The sequence below is a fragment of the Aegilops tauschii genome, chromosome 7 (genome assembly GCF_002575655.3).
Source record: "Aegilops tauschii subsp. strangulata cultivar AL8/78 chromosome 7, Aet v6.0, whole genome shotgun sequence".
NCBI lineage: Eukaryota > Viridiplantae > Streptophyta > Magnoliopsida > Poales > Poaceae > Aegilops > Aegilops tauschii.
In genome coordinates this window covers 3,424,996-3,444,559 of record NC_053041.3, presented here as the reverse complement: position 1 = coordinate 3,444,559, position 19,564 = coordinate 3,424,996, and the positions used below count along the sequence as shown (strand labels likewise).

The 19,564-nt window shown below is 41.0% G+C and overlaps 1 protein-coding gene across 1 annotated transcript; it reads right to left on the bottom strand.

Annotated features, from left to right (window-relative positions):
• Positions 1–11,374: 11,374 nt before the first annotated feature.
• LOC109745810 (disease resistance protein RGA5) lies at positions 11,375–15,024 on the bottom strand. The gene is made up of 2 exons (XM_045231797.2): positions 14,170–15,024; positions 11,375–13,273 (listed from the first exon to the last, which is right to left on the bottom strand). The coding sequence occupies exons 1-2, from the start codon at positions 14,982–14,984 to the stop codon at positions 11,452–11,454; spliced, it is 2,637 nt and encodes an 878-aa protein (XP_045087732.1). The 5' UTR covers positions 14,985–15,024; the 3' UTR covers positions 11,375–11,451.
• Between the last annotated feature and the right edge of the window lie 4,540 nt (positions 15,025–19,564).

Sequence of the window (19,564 nt, the reverse complement as noted above, 5' to 3'; positions counted from 1 at the left end):
CAAATATACCCTGGTATCAACCTAATGGTAATATTTCTAAATACACACAGACACAATGATATGTTAACATACCCTTTCATGCTTGTTTTGAAAAGTCAAACTATGTAAAGTTTGAGCAAGTTACTATGTCTAATCCCTTGTAGTAATATACTAAGTCGCTATTTATATGTAACATTTCCTGTGTGAAGTGTTCCTCCATTACCAGTTTTAGTAGTTTGTTTTGAGAAATTTTACGGTACATCATACTACTGATTATAGTGTGTAGTACTCTCTCCGTCCGAAAATAGTTGTCATCAAGATCAATAAAAAGAGATGTATCCAGATGTATTTTAGTTCTAGATACATCCCTTTTAATCCATTTTGATGACAAGTATTTTCGAACGGAGGAAGTATAAATCTAATCCAACAGTAGATGTAAAGGGTATTTTAGTCAACTGAATTTCCTTTCAATCAGCGATTTCGTTCTGCAATCACGGCGCACTGGACCAATCCTGTTCATATTCCCCTCGCCCGTGCTGTCACCACTCACCAGCCGTTCGCCCCCGCCCTCGCTTGCCCCCAGTCCAGACGATTAGATTTTTTATTTGGAAGTCGAGGTTCAAACTTGAAAGGTACCCATTTTGAATGTTTTTTTTGACACAGTACATATGCAAACGCTCATATATATACACACATACCCGCATCCCTATGAATGCATCCAAGCACATCCTACCCCTACGAGCACCTCTGAGAGATTGAGCCGGCACATCATCTTAAGATTGACGGAGTCGCCACAGACGCCTTGTAGTCGACGGGAATGTCTCCCCCCACTGAACACACATCGTCGGAAGGCCTGGAATAAATCCGGAAAAATACGAGCACCAATGTCAGTTCTGAGGATTGAACTTTGGTGGATCCAACCACATATTGGTCCGCACCCATTTAAATGTTGGTTGTGTAGAAGAACACGGTTGTCATGTCCGCCAAAAAACCGTATGAAGGAAGGCCTCCTTTGATTTGGAGGGATTTCATAGGAATTATTCCTATATGATAGGATCCTTATACGAATTTCCCTTAATAACCCTTTGGTTCATAGGAATGGATTTTTACTCCTATATAGAATTGGTTTCTATCCTTCATATTTCAAAGGAAATAAAATATTAGTCTAGAGTCAATGGAAAAATTCCTATGACACGAACCAAATGACATTATTTTTCCTATTCCTACTCATAGAATTTAAGATACATGTCATCTCATTTTCTATAAATTTCTATTCCTATGATCTTGCTATCCTATGAATCAAAGGAGGCCGAAATGGCACCAGGACGCGGGAAGACAGGAAGAAATGGCTAGCAGGAACGATGGGCCGTCGGCCCAGTTGAGTGCAGCTAATCACTGGAAAGGACGCCCCTCTCTCCCTCTTGAAGTCAAGAGAGGGGAAAAAAACAAATACTATGGCGTCGCCCGATCCTCCTCTGCCGCCCTATCCATTCTTCTGCATTCGCGTCTCCATTCTCGTGCGGGGTTGCAGCGACCGCGATTTCCTCTCGCTGTAAGCAGGGAAAGGGAGAGGAGCACCGGCGGCGGCAGGAGAGGAGGAACGTGGGACCCCGCGCGCATCAGCGTTGTGGCTTAAGCCAGTTACAGTTCTGTCCGCCCAGGCAGAAACTCCTCGAAACTTGATGCAAGTCTACTTCGACTGTGGACTGTGGTTCAGACTTCAGAGTGTGATTCCACTTCAGGTGTTCAAGCTCCCAGTCCCAGTCCCAGTCCCAGTGAATCAGAATCTGTTCGATAAAAGTACTCTTCAATGTGTAGGCTGTTAAGTTAGCAGAAACTGAAACTTGCTGCATCCAACTTCTCATCAGGCAATCTAATTTCCTTTGACATGCGCATAATTTTCTTATACCACATGTTCCTTTTTTTTGTACAATAAAAATGGAAGCTAATTTTCTTTCTCCAACGTAGATATGCTGATTGCGAATGGGTGAACTAGACATGTTTACAAGGCAGACAATGTTAACGGCACCTTATATACCGAAAAAGGGTTTCCCCCACTTTGTATTCCAAAGCAACAACACCGATACAAGGATCGCTGGGGCGAACTGCACAACAAGCCCAAGAGCAAAAGAAGAAGAAACAAATGCCAACAACGGCAGCTTGACAAAGCGCGGATGACCCGCCACTAGTAGAAAAAGGGTCATCTGTCCCGGTCGGTAAGGGCCTTTTGTCCCGGTTGTTGAACCGGGACTAAAGAGTCGTTACTAATGCCCTAGCCCTTTAGTCCCGGTTCTTACACGAACCGGGACAGATGGGCCTCCACGAGGCCGCTGCGGCCAGCCCAGGCAGGAGGGCCTTTGGTCCCGGTTGGTGACACCAATCGGGACCAAAAGGCATCCACGCGTCAGCATTTCAGTGGCTGGGGTTTTTGTTTTTTTTTTGAAAGGGGGAGGGTTTAGGGGGTAATTTAGGGTTTGTAAGCTAACTAATAGAGAGAACTGTCCTCTCTTATTTCCGTGCTTGATTTACCAACGCTACTGCTATGCCTAAACATGGCTTAGATTAAAGTGAAGGCAACATGTGGTGCATGTCGAAAGTAATATTAATCCTAACTTGATCAAGTTTGGATTAGTACTACTTTCGACATGCACCACATGCTTGTTGCCTTCACTTCATTCCAATCCATGTTCATTTCACTCACTGATATATAATAACTCTTCATGCCCGCATCATGCATCATCATAATAACAAGTCCTACTAATCATCATCATACAACTTCTACTCGTTATTAATAACAAGTCATACGATCATCATCCTCATAGTCATCGAACCAACCCTACTTAATTGTTCTTAGCACATGATCATCAGTATTAGGTAGGACCTAAATACCCTCTTTAAGGTAAAATAGCATAAAACAATATAGACCCCGACTCTCCATTATGGAGAATGGAGATCATCCTGTCTCCAATTTTTGCGCTTCGCTTCCTTTTGCTTTCAAGAACCTCCTTGCGACTGTCCATACATTTTTTCCATTCTTTGATTTTCATGTCTCCACTTCTTTTAGAAATCCGGTATGGACAGTTGAGATTCGTAGGATGACCTGGTTGTATGTTCAAAATATCAAGCCTACCATTCTGATACATCAAATGAGGCACACAATCCTCTGGGATTATCTGTTGAAAAACATAGTAATAACTTCATAGTTAGCAATGATGTACTAGTTTTAGAATTATGCAAAAGATGCACGGATGTCGTAATAGTAAGAAATCTTACCACGGTATCTCCATAGTAGTTACCGTAGTTCAACACGTGCACTAGTGGCACGTATTGACCATAATGTGGAGGAGTTTTACAATAGATATTGTAATTCTCAAGATCAGTACAAAATCCAACCAGATGAGTTTTCTTCTTATAAGTTAACTCAGAGTCATCCGTGTAGTAGGTTCTGTCTATCATGTTCCGCACATTGTTTGAACAATCAAAATAAGCTGTCAACTATTTTGAAATGAACAATATAAATTAGCTAATAACTATGTTTGAGAAACTCACATAGCGGTAGAATTGGAGGTGTATCAACAAGGACCCAAATGTCCATATTGTCTTGCTCGATGTCAGGATCACCAAGATCCATGGTGACAACCATACCCTCATCAAAACCATACATCTTGCAAAATGCTTCCCAATTTTTGCAACCAAAATGGGTTACGCTCTCAGAATTATACAGATTTACTTCAAAATCTATATCATGATGGGTCCTTAGGTGAATTTTCTTTGTTTTCATACTTTCATGGTCTTCAAAACCCATCCTCTCCAAGACGTAGCGTCTTGCATGACATGGGATAAGCTAGTCGAATTGTAAAAGATGAAAAGTACACGTTGAAATAGTTGAAGACGTGCTTAATTACGAAAAAATAACACTTGTCGTCGTTGCGTACCGTTTCAACATCGAAGGTCACCTCCAGCTTAATACTGAAGCGCCGATCTTCGTCCAGGTCAGGCCTGTCGCACAGACCTCGGTCGTCGTGGCACCAGTCGTACTCCCCCGGGAGACCTTCGTCGTCCGAGTACGACATTTCCTATGTTCATAATTCAAATATTAAACGTCTATAATTAAATATATGTACTAAAAAACCTAAGTTAGATCATTATTATTCATCACGGGTTGACTATCGGTTTGTCGAGTCTTTTCTTGAAAACTCTCAGCTCGCGTGGTGTATACATTCGACCGTTGGTGATGGTCGCTCCTCCTTTCATCCCCGAGTGCATTACACCAAAATGTCTAGCACACGGGAACGAAGGAGAAGCGACCCCCACGACAATAGTCGGGATTCTTCGTCCTCTCATATATATATATATATATATATATATATATATATATATATATATATATATATATATATATATATATATATATATATATATATATATATATATATATATATACTCTCCCTCACTGATTCCTCTCAGACATTTGCGACCGTCGGTGATGGTAGCTCCTTCCTTTCGTTCCCGAGTGCATTACACCAAATTGTCTAGCACACGGGAACGAAGGAGAAGCTACCCCCACGACAACAGTCGGGATTCTTCTTCCTCTCATATATGGTGGAGACTCAATAGACTTAAAGTCAACCCGAAATATCGTTTAATTATCTTTCTAAAACCGGTTCGTGGCTGGTCTCACCTCGAGGTCGGAGGGGGTCGGTGACGAGGACGACGGCGGGGATGATGGAGGGGGGCTCCTAGATTTCTGCGAAAACAAAAACCCTATAAGCTATCAACTAATCATATGCATACGCCTTGCATAGTGCTCTCCAATTTTAACATTCAAAGTAGGAGTAGTATTCCAATTTGAGCATTCAATAAGCAAAATCAAATCACAAAATAAAGTAGTATTCAAATTAGGATGCATTCAATTATAAGCAAAACTACATCATCTTCATGCGTCCGTACATCGTCGAATATTATCACTAATACACCTCAAATACTATCATACATATCGCCAGTACAGCTAGAACCGTAGCGCCCAACGGGTATCGGCGCGGGCGGTGGACACCCAAGGGGAAGGAACCATCACAGGATCATAGCTCCAGTGAGATCCTTGAAGAACCTGCCAGGTATTGTCGAACCTGCCCTCCAACGCAACCATATAGCGACGGACGTGTTGGTCCTCCTCGCTGACACGGTGACGTACCACCTCCGTGGTGTCCGGAAGCTTCGGCACCGTCACTGGCCCACGCGACCACCACCAAACAAGGATCGGGTCAACGACGGGCTGGCTCCTCACCAACCTACGCCCCCAAGAAGGTAGCACATCCCAAAACCAGCCCAGCGGAGCCCAGTCCCGGACATGGCCCCTCTGATCAAGCTGGCCTCCTCCGCCGAGTCGACGACGAGGATGCGGGGTTGGCATCGTCGACGTCGATGCGGGAATAATTGCTTTAAATAAAAAAATAAACTAGTTCTATTTATTTTCTTGTTAAAAATAAACTACTTCTATATATAGTAAAATAAAGTAGTTTTATTAAATCAACTGGTTCAACTAGCTACTAAGCACTTACTATAAATAAAATAAAGTAGTACTTACTAAAAATAAACTATTTCAACATATAGTAAAATAAAGTAGTTTTATTAAATAAACTAGTTCAACTACTAAGCACTTACTATAAATAAAATAAAGTAGTATTTACTAAAAATAAACTACTTCTATATATAGTAAAATAAAGTAGTTTTATTAAAGCAACTAGTCCAACTACTAAGCGCTAACCTAAAATCAAGTAGTACTTACTAATTTTACTTTTTCCTCTACACTAACCTAAAATGCACTAACCTAAAATCGATATCTACTAACAACCTAAATACAAAATTAATACATATATGAAAAAAAACATATATAAACAAAAAAATGCTATGAACATTATATTCATACATATATATAGCCACATCCATTCATCATATAGCTACCACATACATATATACATTATATATATATATAAATGCAATGAACAAAAAAATAATACACATTATATGAAAAAAAGCACCGAACAGAGCCGTGGCGGCGGCGGCTCACATCGGGGGCGGCCGGCGAGGGCGACGGCGGGGGCGGCGAGGGTGTCGGCGACGGCCACGGTGGGGGGCGCGGGCCGGGGCAGGGGCTTGGCCGGCGACGACGGCGACGGTGGGGGCGGGTCGTGGCGCAGGGGCGCGGCCGGGCGTGCTCGGGGGCGGTAGAGGGCGACGGCGTGGGTGGCGGACGGCGTCGGCGTGGGCTCGGGGGCGGCGGACGGCTTCGGCGTGGGCTCGGGGGCACGGGCGACGGCGACGGCGGCGGGGCAGCCTTGCGGCGTCGAGGAGGTCGGCGTCGACGGGGGAAACTGGCGATGAAATTCTAAATTTTCGCCAAGTGTTTCTTATATAGGAAAGGCTTTGGTCCCGGTTCATCGCACCAACCGGGACCAACGCCACCTTTAGTCCCGGTTGGTGCCATCAACCGGGACCAACGGCCTCTTTTCAGCAGCCCAAAGGGCGGGAAGCGGCGGCCTTTGGTCCCGGTTGGTGGCACCAAGCGAGACTAAAGGGGGGGCATTGGTACCGGTTAGTGCCACTAACCGGTACCAATGCCCCCCCTTTAGTCTCGCTTGGTGCCACCAACCGGGACCAAAGGCCTTGTGCTGCTGTGCCCGCGTCGAAAGTTTAGTCCCACCTCGCTAGTTGAGAGGGGCGCGCAGTGGTTTATAAGCCCCACTGCCGCTCCCCAGTAGGTGGCATATTTTTTATTTTTTGCCTTTTTTTTGTTTTCTTTTTTGCTTTATTTATTTTGTTTTGTTTCTACTTACAACAAAAAACTTATTTATTTTATTTTATTTTGTTTCTAATTACTTATTTATTTTACTTTATGATAATTCTTTTTGCTATTAAAGTTTCTATCAAAAAAAGTTCTTTATGAAAATTCTTTTTGCTTTTAATGATTTTGAACAGAAAATACTTCGATAATTTTAGTTGCATCAATTTTATATGATTTTAGTTTCAATAATACTAGAGGTTTCTTATAATGTTTTGAACAGAAAATACTTTGTTAATTTTAGTTTCATAAATTTTATTAAAGTTTATTTTATTTTGTTACTACTTATATATTTTAATAAAGTTTATATTATTTTGTTTCTAATTACTTATTTATTTTATTTGTTATTTTTCATGTGTTATTTTTCATGCATTTACTAATTATTTTAAGCTATAAGACTCTAAAATTGAAAAGCATTTCAAATGAACTCTGAAGAGGTTGAAAGTTGGCATGGTATCATGATTTCATCCACATAGCATGTGCAAAAAAGTTGAGAGGGTTACGGCAAAAACTGGATGCACTTCGTGTACAAAACGGACAATCTCTTTCAAAGTATCAGGATTTCATACGGAAACTCTTCTGTTACAAAGAGATTTCATTTTTTTAAACTTATTTGAACTCCTGACTTTATGTGTGTTCAAAATGCACCATTCAAAGCCACATCATCATTTTTCAATCCTTTCTGACTTCATTTGTTATTTTTCATGCATTTACTAATTATTTTGAGCTATAAGACCCTAAAATTGAAAAGCATTTCAAAAAAAAACTCTGAAAAGGTTGAAAGTTGGCATGGTATCATCATTTCATCCACATAGCATGTGCAAGAAAGTTGAAAGGGTTACGAAAAAAACTGGATGCACTTCGTGTACAAAACGGACAATCTATTTCAAAGTATCAGGATTTCATACGGAAACTCTTCTGTTACAAAGGGATTTCATTTTTTAAAACTTATTTGAACTCCTGACTTTTTGTGTGTTCAAAATGCACCATTCAAAGCCACATCATCATTTTTCAATCCTTTCTGACTTCATTTGTTATTTTTCATGCATTTATTAATTATTTTGAGCTATAAGACCCTAAAATTGAAAAGCATTTCAAATGAACTTGAAATTGAAAAACCCTACAAATGAACTCTGAAAAGGTTGAAAGTTGGCATGGTATCATCATTTCACCCACATAGCATGTGCTAAAAAGTTGAGAGGGTCCCGGCAAAAGATGGATGCACTTCATGAACAAAATGGACAATCTATTTCGAAGTATCAGGGTTTCGGACGAAAACTCATCTGTTACAAAGGGATTTCATTTCCTTGAACTTATTTGAACTCCAGACTTTTTGTGTGTTCAAAATGAACCATTCAAAGCAGAGACTGATTTCGAATGGTGCATATTCAACACACAAAAAGTCTGTAAAGATCGCCAACCCCAACATAAAAAATGAGCATAGATGCGCCTATAGAGAGAATTCAACCTAAATTCATAATAAATTTCTATGAATTTCAGAGAAATTCACTCTGAATTTAGGTCAAATTCCCTGTATAAGGGCATCTATTTTCATTTTGAGAGGAGCTCAACAAGGCAGAGAGGGACGGGCTTATAAACCGGTGTGAGCGCCCTTCGGTTGGTGAGGTGGGACTAAACTCTGACCGCAACGAGGACCAACCCTTTAGTCCCGGTTTGTGGCACAAACCGGGACTAATGGTCATGGCCAGGGGCGAGGCGCATTGGTCCCGGTTCATGCGTGGAACCGGGACCAAAAGGTCCAGAGGAACCGGGACCAGTGGCCCACGTGGCCCGGCCGGCCCCCTGGGCTCACGAACCGGAACAGTTGCCTCCTTTGGTCCCGGTTCGTGAGCGAACCGGGATTAATGGTATTACGAGGGTCGAACCAATGCCCTGTTTTCTACTAGTGCGCCACCGCTACGACCTCCAGAAACAAACCACCGCAACCCGAGGCTCCGAACCGCCGCGTACCAAGCAGCACCTCCAAGAAGGAATGTGACGCCGACGACGCTGCTGCCCGGACATGTCCTAGAGTTTCCCCCGGCACGCGGAGGGAGGTGGGGGATGGATATCACCGACACCTTCCAGGAAGGAATGGTGGCACCCGCAGGTGTCACCGCATCGGAGCCGAAGAACCGGCATGGACTTCTCCCGCACTCCATCCCCACCGCCCAACAGACCGGAGCCGATCAGCCAGACCGCCGCCCACCACCATGCGTCATCGCGGTTGCGCCGCCACCCACGCCGCCTCACTGCGGACACCAACACGAGGCCAAGAGGACCGAAGAGAAGCGCCCCGCGGAGGGAGAAGCAACACCGAAACCGAACGGGAGGGAACCACCTCCACCGCTGTCGTGCGTGAGGCCAGAACCTCCGGCACCGTCGCGGTAGCCGTCTGGAACGGCACCTTATATACGCTGCAAAGATTCTGAAGCCTCACCGTCTCAACATGAGAATATTGCCTCCCTAGGGCGATTTAACTTTTAATAAACCAGTACAGCTTGTGTTTGCGTACGGTTATATGCACCAGGGAAGATTACACAGAGCGCTTCAAGGTAAGCATCAATATGAAACTTGCTGACTGTTCAATTCCTAACCTCTTTGTAAGTAGCCTAATAATCTGTAACTTCAACTGTTCTTCAGGTAAGTGTGAGAATATTCAGTCTTAACTGAGTCAAGGTGGTGTGACCCTATCTATGCTCTTGTGGTAAGTTATCTGCAATATACATAATTGTAGATGCATCTGATTTCAATATTAGCCAAACTAAAATGGAGAGTTTTCCGCATATTGACCACCTGCACTGGTTACTACAACTCTGCCAAAGAGTTATCTATGCTTAGAATCCATCAACATTTTCTTCCTTGGCCTGTCCCATGTTCCACTAGACTAACTCCCAACGGCTAGCTTTTGAGGATTTCATAGGCGTCTGCATATGGAAGAGCTAACACAGCTGCGCAACAGTGTCAACATAGCTTTGTTGACGGCCCATTTTTTATGAGGAAATTTGAAACTCACACTCAGAAAAAATAACATCAAATGGAAATGAAACTGAAAGAGGAGGCAACCAGTGGCCCGGAGAAGAAATCAATATATGTACTCCCCTCTACACATGTAGTGTTTCAGTTATTTCCGAAGAGCAAACATGAATGTTTTGTCCAAAAACCTACAGCATGCTCTGGTTCTGTGAAGAAATGAAGCAATTATTAGGGGAAATACAGTATGTAGCTTGCAGCTCACCTCATAAAAGCCTTTTGGAGTGAGGCTAAGAAATTACCATAAAGTTTATTTTGAAACAACGGTACATGTCTTCTTCCGGAAACTACTGCACATACCAAAAATGTGCCCCGCTAAGATGCCCTCTCCAAGACATAAACAGGCACTAAACTTTCTAACTTTCTGTGGGAGAGAAAACATACAAAGAAAACCGGGTGTTTGTATTCCCTTATTCCTTGGGGATAATGTCCCAAAGAAGCCAAACTTGAACCATTATATATGTTCAACTACAATGATATATACTTGAATAAGGAAATAGAGAAAATAAAGAGCAAGCGGTAGAATAGAAATATAGGATTCGGTCAACCTTCAGAACATAAAATGTTCATGCCATTTCATAATAAGTAGATGTTTAGTCCCTCCTCCTTTTTCCGGGCTTGGGACCGGCTATGCAACATAAAGTTCCATAGGCGGAGTTACACTCCCCCTCCCCGCCCCCAACCCCCCAAAAAATCTAAAATAAACACACGTGAGACCAGACACCAAACCCCAAAACAAACACAACCCACAGAAAAAGTAAATGGTACAAATATCCCAATACCTTTTTGTTTTGTTTTTTCACTGACTACACAACGAAAGCAAGCAACGTACTACATGATGCCATGAGGGCATGAGGCAACATCCACTTTTTGTGATTTTATTTTTCCTTTGCCACAAAATACTCCACATATGTGTTTTTGGGAAAAAGGACATTTTTTGGGGGTTTTAAGTAAATAATTAAGTGACATAGGTCGGGATCAAACAATCGCAGTACCCAATATGGAGCCCAAATTTTTTTTAGGAGATTAAGTTTTTTTCTTTATAGTTAAATTAGGCAACAAGACTCTAAACTCCTACAAGCACACAAATAGACTTTTTGTTTTTTAGGACACTAAACTCCTACCTAGCTATGTGATCTTCCAGCTGGTAACATTTGTGAAAGGCTCTCAATATCTTTTTCTTTTTTTCTTCTTCTTCTTCTCTGTGCGATTTGCTAACAATGCCAACCTGCATATACAAAATAACTGTCACAGAATGTATGTATGCATGGTTATATAAAATGAGTGAAAAGAAATGCATATGTGTGTATAGAGATCTCATTTATATATGATGGGAAGACAGATCTAGTACGCATGCAGATTGTTAGCTTTTAATGTAGAAAAAAGAGGGTGAAGACACCCAGTTTGTAACAGGAAGATATAAAGGGAGTGTGCATACATACCTTTATGCAGGTGGAGATACACAACTAGCATAGTTAACACAATCAAATTCAAAATCTGGAAATAAGAGATATACTGCAGGATTATTAGCCTGTGACAGATATAAACATGCACTGCTTGTGGAGGCGGAGATCAACTTACCCCAAGATATCTTGTCTCAACTATGGACTTGGATGTATCCACGTAATGATTGGTGTATTCTGAAGCAAAGGAAGATTCCCCAAGGTACCAAAATCAAAAGTATCAACCTTGCCATCACCGGAAGCACACACTTCGATGTGAAAATCGATAGATTCAGGGCTAGGCATACTTGAAAACATTCCCTCTGGAAAATGACCGGGTGTTGTACTCTTGAAAACCCTCAACTTGGGGGATGCACCTTCATCTCCCATGATGTCACGTTGGTGACCTCTCGGCATATTCAAACGAACAGTAATAAGCTCTGGAAACCTTGCAAAGATCTCATTCTCCACCAACACGGATAAATGGGAGGTGATTAAAAGCACCAAATCAATTGGAGCACCCAAACCAGGTTGTTTGTAGTTGTACCACAGGTACTGAAGACAGAATTGTCGAGGAGGGACGTAGCCTTCCCAGCAGCAAGTGGAGTCATCATATCCAACTGACACAACCAAACAGATGTCTATGGTTTGGATTTGCTGCAGTTTGACTAAAGACTCCATCCAAGCTTTCATCGAGCTTGCATGGAACAACCATAATGTTCCAGTTGTGCGGAGCTTCCTCAGCTCTGTTAGCTTGCCAAGCTCATTCATAAAGTTTGAAGACTCGTGGACCTGGCTTACCCACAGCTCTTGTAGAGATGTAAGCCTCCCGATCCAGTCTGGCATTATCATGTGCCTACCATAAGCGCGTAGGCACTTGAGTTGAATTAGTAGGCCAACACTCTGCGGCAGTTCTCTTAGTCTATCACATCCCAAATCCAGTGTTTGTAAGAATCTGAGCCCCCCTATTTCCTTCGGGAGCCTATGGATATCCACCATTTTCCCTATTCCAAGATACCTCAAATGTACTAAATTTCCAAGATTCTCAAGACAGCTAGTGTTGTTTTTAGAAAAAACACCACCTTCTAGAGCTAGGACACGCAAAACTTCAAAGCATGAAAATGGTGGCAGCATAACATCACTATTGAAGTCATTTAATGACCTTACTTGTGCCATACAAGTGTTAACCAGACGAGTTTTGTCTCCAACTGCTAACCTACGAACAGTGCTCTGTACTGAATATGTGTGCTGTTCATTACTGTCCAATACAGTGACAAAATTTTCTTCCTTCGCTAATAGACAGATCATATCGAGCACCATATCATGGACACGACAACCGCTTATGATGCCCTTATTTGCAGGAAACTCATATGGTTGTGTCATACTTTTATCTATCAGTTCATTGAAGTATCTCTCGCCAATGTCGTACAACCCTACCCCTGGTTCCTCATGAACAAAATCCTCGGCAACCCACTTCCATATCAAACTATCTTTTTCAATCATACGATCTTCCGGATATATGCTCAAATATAATAAACAAGTCCGCAAATGACAAGGTAGATCATAGTAGCTAAATAAAAGTATTTTTCTCGTGTTGTCAACATCTTTGTTATCTTCATATCCAAAACCAATTGAGTTGTATACCTTGGACCAAAGCTCCACTGGTTTACCAACAAGTAGGCTGGCTATTGTAGTTATAGCCAACGGTACGCCACCACATTTATGTAAAATTTTATTGTACACCTCTTCCGGTGGATCATAACGGCATTTATTCTTACCACCAAATAATCTTGTATTAAATAACTCCTTAGATAAATCATGAGAAAGTGGTTCTAGCTTGTATACTTCACCGGTATTTGTGGCGACCTCAAGGATGCGAGTAGTTGTGATTATCCTGCTGGCACAATTATTATGCATCAAAGCGCAACTGAGTATATCCCATATTTTGGTATCCCATATATCATCAATAACAATGAAGTACCTGTCAAACACAAGAGCCATGATAAATTAGTAAAACAATCTGTCAACGTGCTGAGTAACTAGATGCATGTATGGCTGCAGGAGGCAGCATGATTCCATTTCAACTTCTAGGACTCTAGTTATGATTAACTAAGGTTTCCAACTATATATATATATATATATATATATATATATATATATATATATATATATATATATATATATATATATATATATATATTTGATTTGCATTTATTGTAAATACTAAGATACAGTCACTCATGTCCCAAATAATAGCGAAGAAGGTTAAAAACATAGAATAAATTATTTATATTGCAATAATTTATAAAAAGTATGTAAGAACTAACAAAAGTATTACTCCTTTGCAGGTTATTTTACACTCTACGCACTGGCTTCATATGTGGTCTATGCTGCAACGTATGGAGTATCGACTGTTGTTCAATATGGTGTGTATGCGGTTGGAGCGGGTGGTTAGAAAGATTTCTACCCAACATGTATGGCAACATAATCTCCGGATCAGTGCATCGCCCCCCTTTGACGTTGACATAGGCAAAGGGACGTTTTTCTATGGCTTTAATGATGCGGTTATGTCGTTTTTATTTGTTAGTCAGACTGTTGGAGTGTGGTTGAGTGCATCTTATTCTTAGCTATGCAGAGGTCGGGTGTTGCTCAGATAATTTGTAACTGCTTGATGTAACTTTTGAGTTAATAAAACTGCCCTTTATCAAAAAAACATGTGAGAACTACTATATGTTATCCAAACCATTCTCTGAAATAAAATATCTAAAATAAAATTTACCGCTTGTTTCAAACTCATTTCTTCATGAGGTTTAGTATATTTTTTTCTCATTTTCTTGATTTTATAAGAAACCACATATTATGTAGTAGGGTGCATACCTATTCTTCTCAAGTAATCCTCTGAGTTTGTCGATCAACTGCCTTTCATCCAACCCTGGGTATATTTGATTGGTAATTCCAAACAGAATGTCATTGAGGAGTTTCTTCGCGCTAGGATTCCGTCCTACCGGAACAAAAGTGCTGCAAGTGAATTGCGCTTGGAGCTTATCATACACTGCTTTGGCGAGAGTTGTCTTGCCAAGGCCCCCGAATCCAAATATAGAGATTATCTTGAGTTGCATGAAGACCTCCCCATCCTCATCAGTCAGAATCTTGGTTAGCTCGTTAACTACCCCATCGATGCCTATAAGCTCTTTCTGATCCTTGTACAAAGCCAACAGGCGAGGGTCAACCATAGTTGTGTCAATTGGATTAACCACCATGTCATTGACCTTGTACCTATCACGCCGGTCAGCTGCGTCCTGTACGCGTACCTTGATGCCTTTGATCTTATCAGCAATTTCATGTTGAGTCTTGCCCTTCGTGAACAAGTCACCCATCTTCTTCATGAGCCGCTTGAGCTTGTGTGGCTTGACAGTGGGCTCAGAGCCCTCAACGCTTACCAGGAATCTGTCAACGATGTCCTTCATTTTGAATGATAGGTCCCTCACATCGTCGACCCAAAGCTTGACCATCTCATCGAGTTGGTCCCGCGGCACATCCCCGACCTTGCGGAGGGAGGCATGCATGGTTCTCAGCTCTCTTTCGAGATGTTGGACGTCTTCTTTGATGCCGGTCTGCAGCTCATACTCCTCCTTGAGGAGCTTTCCAAGCTTGAGGAGGAGGTTGCCCATGGCCCCCGTAGCGAGGTCCATGGCTTGCGTGGTTGTTCTCCTGTTGATTGTGTATTTCTGTGCAATGATATCCTTTGTTGTGAGGGGAGTGGTTATGTCCTCACGCACACATATTTATATATAGACCGTAGATGGACACGCCACCTAAGCTAGTTGCTGGCATCAATGTGGTACAATGATAGAGTTATGATTACGTGTATGCACGTAGTTTTGTTGAAATTAACAATGCATACGTCACGCGGGCAGCCTAGCTATAGTTGAGGACTCCACATTGGCCTGTCAAATAAATAATATTACGTACAATTATTGCAGTACTTACCTACTGCATATATGCAAGTTGGAGTAGTTCGATTCTTGGAGCGGCATGCTCTAAATTATGAGCTACTGGTAATTAACAATAGAAGGTTGTGCAAGTTGAGCGTAGCTTCTTCAGTTGTATTAAGTATTTAAGTTAATGGTAGTAAACAATAGAAACTTGTGAGGATACCATCAGGAGACTCGGCTGGAGTCGTTTAAAGGTGTGATCATTTATGCATTTCCATATGCTCCAAGAGGCGAGCACCAAATTGTGATAAATATTCCATTGAACAGATGACAAGGCATAAGGTACAGATAAGACCAGCTCCCTTGACAAATAGTGATCTACTACTATCTTTGACTAAGCCATACATTTCACAATAACAAGAAGATAGTAGGTGAAACGTAACGTACATGCTCTAGTTAAGAAACGGTAAATATTTATTTAACTTTATGTCCCACTCCTACCCTAACATAGTATATGCAACCTAATCTAGGCAATACCACGAAGTCAAGTCCAAAATGAAACGAGCTTTCGTAGCGAGCTGCTAGCCTCATAGGCTGTTGAAAGGCCACTGTCTAAACCTCGTGCTGGCATCCCAAGACTTGTTCAACTAGAGTTTTTTCATTGCACGTCTGAATCATAACATACCTCTTTGGCATATGAATTTATTGATCGGTGCTAAGCTTTCCTTTTTCATAGGTTCTGAACTTCTGATTGATATCCCAGGTTGGCCTCCTATAAAGATGTGATAATATCTAAACACATTCCATATTTTACAGGAAGCCACATAATAGTTTTCAATAGAAAGGGGGCATACAGAAAATCCCTTGAATAGAGATGCCAGGGGAGAAATAAGACCAGCAGGCAAACTGGCAATAGCAAAAAAACAAGTGATGTGATCTCTTGACTTGTAAGCCACACATTTCAACATAGAAAGTAGTAGGTGAAATGTTTGTCTACTAAAGAAATAGTCAAGTTTATTCAACTTTAGCCCCTTTTGTACGCTATATGCAACTTAATCCAGTCAATAATGAAACTAGTTTTGTTAGTGAGCGGCTAGGCCCATTGGTCTGATAGAGTTGTTTTCCTACTGTATTACACATCTAAATTATGACACGTCTCTCAGACATGAATTGATACGCAAGTTCACCGGTGCTAATTTTCCTTTTTATCTTTGCCGGAAAAGACAACAAGACACCTTCTCCTGGCAACGGATTTTCTTCCATCTCATACCGGGTTTGAGCGGGCCCACCCGCCGGAGCCCGAGGTGGCGGTAGGGGATCTCCCTATTGGGCGCATAACCCGCTACGAAGAAAACGAGGGGCACCCCTATGTCTCGCTTTAAGCGGGACTGGGGAAGTTCTCGCGTCGGGGCGAGCCCCAGATGAGCCGGCCTAGCCGCACGGGAGGCCACGACCTGTTTTCTTTTTTTCTATTTTCTGTTCTTGGTTCTTGCTTTATTTTTTTACTTTTCTTTAAACAATCAAATATTCTACATTTGAAAAATGTTGAACAAGTATTTGAAAAATGTTGACAAAGTATTAAAAATGTTTAACAAGAATTTTAAAATGTTGAATAAGTATTAAAAATGTTCCAAAAATGTTGAATAATTATTAAAAAATGTTGAAGAAGTCTTTGAAAATGTTGAATAAGAATTCAAGATGTTGAACAATTATTTGCAAAAATGTTGAATAAGTATTCAAATATGTTGAACGAGTATTTGAATGTTTCGGTTGAATTGAATAAGTATTAAAATGTTGAAAATTATTTTTAAAATGTTGAATAAGCATTCAGACAATGTTAAACATGTACACAAAAAAGGTTTTTGACATATAAGAAAATATAGAGTGAAAACGGGAACAGACGTAAGAAAAAAAGAAAAAAGAGAAATGGAGGAGGAAAAAATAAAACCAAACAAAATAAGGAGAATGTATAATAAAACCAAGCAAAAACAAAAGGAAAGGTAAAAAAAGGAGAAAACCTAATACGAATGAAGAAAGAAAAAAACAAAAAACCTTGAAAAACGGAGAAGAAACAGTGGAATCGCATCTCGTTTCGACTTAAGACGGGCCAAACTACTAGTCCATCACGAACAATCGAACATGATTGTAGCGCAGTGGCTAGCAGCCCTCACAATCATACAACAGACCAAGCTTTGAATCCTGGGCGCGCTCTCTTTTCTTTCTCTTCCCATTTCATTTAAGTCTCCGCTATTGGGCTGACCCTTACTGTAGCCTTTCACGCGAGAGCGTCGTTTCCTCTCGCTTAATGCGAGAAATAGTAGCTGCGGAAACCGAGCACGCAACCCCCGCTCCCCTTCTGGGTTAGGACATCGACTTTTTTTTTCTTTCTTTCCTTTTGTTTTGTCCTCTATTTTTAATAATTAGGGATATCAAAAGGTTCTACATTTCAAAAAATGTATGAACTTTGAAAAGATATTGATGAATTCAAAAAAATGTAAGGGAATTGAAGAACAATTCACGGTTAAGAGAATGTTCACGAATTTGTAAAAAGTGTTCACAAATTTAAAAAGTGTTCATGAATTCAAAAAACATTCATGATTTCAAAAACTGTTCTTGAGTTCAAAAATATTCTTGAATTCAAAAAATCCGAACGAATTTATAAAGCTTGACATTTTTAAACGGATGTTCGTGCATTTATAAAATGTTCACGGTTCCCAAAAAATGTCCGCTAATTTAAAAACATTTTCACTATTTATGAGAATGTTCACAATTTTACAAGAATTTTTTTTCATGAACTTTAAAAATGTTTAGAATTTCGAAAAATTCTTCGTGATTTAATAACAAATATTCACTCGTTCAAAATGTTCATAATTTATTAGAGTGTTCACGACAAATTCATGATTTCCAAAAAATGTTCATGAATCTAGAAATCGTACATCATTTCACGAAAATGTTCATGATTTTAAAAAATATTTCACGAATTGAAAAGATCTTTGAAAATTGGAAAAAACCCAAAAAAGGGAAAAGGGAAAGGAAAAGTGAAAAAGGAAAAAAAAATGAAAAATGAAAAAGAAAGAAAAACACCAAAGAAGAAATAAAGTAAAACGGAAAAAACCAGTTCAGGGAAGGTTCAACCTTCCGAAAACCAGTTGGGGGTAAAACCTGAAAATGGACCTGCCCATAGAAACACCAGCGCGTGAGGGAAAGGGTATGCGCGCGTCGCTCCGTGATGTCTCACGCGCCAATTACGAGCCACCGTTGTGGTAAGACGTGGATGGATTTGGGTGGAGGTTGCACCGGAGTCCAACAAAATTAGTCCCACCTCACCAGGTCGCGGCAAGTAGGATGCTGAATGTGCGCCACTTGTCGCAACCTGGAATTTTTCCCCTTTTTTTTATAGATTTCTTCATTCAAAATGTTTTATCTTTTAATCCATCCATCCAAATCTCGAATCGTATACGCCATTGGGTCCCTTGAGTCAAGATGTTAAAAACTACATCCCATGTTTATAGGTTTTGGCGAACATTTTTTATGAAAAAACGGATGAAAAAACTCTGTACCGGGAGCATATTTTTCCCCTTTTCGAGAGGCACGGCCATGCCTCTCGCAGAAGAAATCTGTGTCTCCACGAGATGTAAATCCATGCCTCTCGCGGAACGAAAAGAAAGAAAACGTGTTTTTCCCTTTCCGAGAAGCACGCCCGTGCCTCTCACGGAAGCAAATCCGTGTCTCCATGAGAAGTAAATCTGTGCCTCCACGAGAGGTAAATTTGTGCCTCTCGCGTAACAAAAAAAAACGCGTTTATTCCCTTTCGCGAAAACAAATTTGTGCCTCTCACATAACAAAAAAAAGAAAATGCGCTTTTCCCTTTCGCAAAACTCAATTCATGCCTCCACGAGAAGTAAATCTGTGCCTCTTGTGGAAGGAAAAAACATGCTTTTCGAGCAATTTTTTTTGAATTTATTCAGGTCCAAATCCTAAGAAAGACCTGAGGAAAATAGAAAAGCCACCCAAGTGACCCTTAGGGGCTCCCGAAGGGATTTTCTATTTGACACATCCTGCGTCAAGTAGTCGTTTGCTCGCACAGACCAGATCAAGCTAGCGATCGAACTGGGCAGACCCATCTAAGAAGCTAACGAGTACATGCATCTGGTTTTGGGAACATTCTGGAAGGTTACAGCCTGGTTTTTCAGGTTTTGTGAAGATTCTAGAATGTTCCTGAACATATTTTTTTACTGTTTTTCCGCTTTCTTATGTTTCTTTACTAGTAGTTGAGTGCGGCGTTTCGGTGCCCAGGCTCATCTGCACCCGTCCAGGAAAAAAATCACAAAAAAATT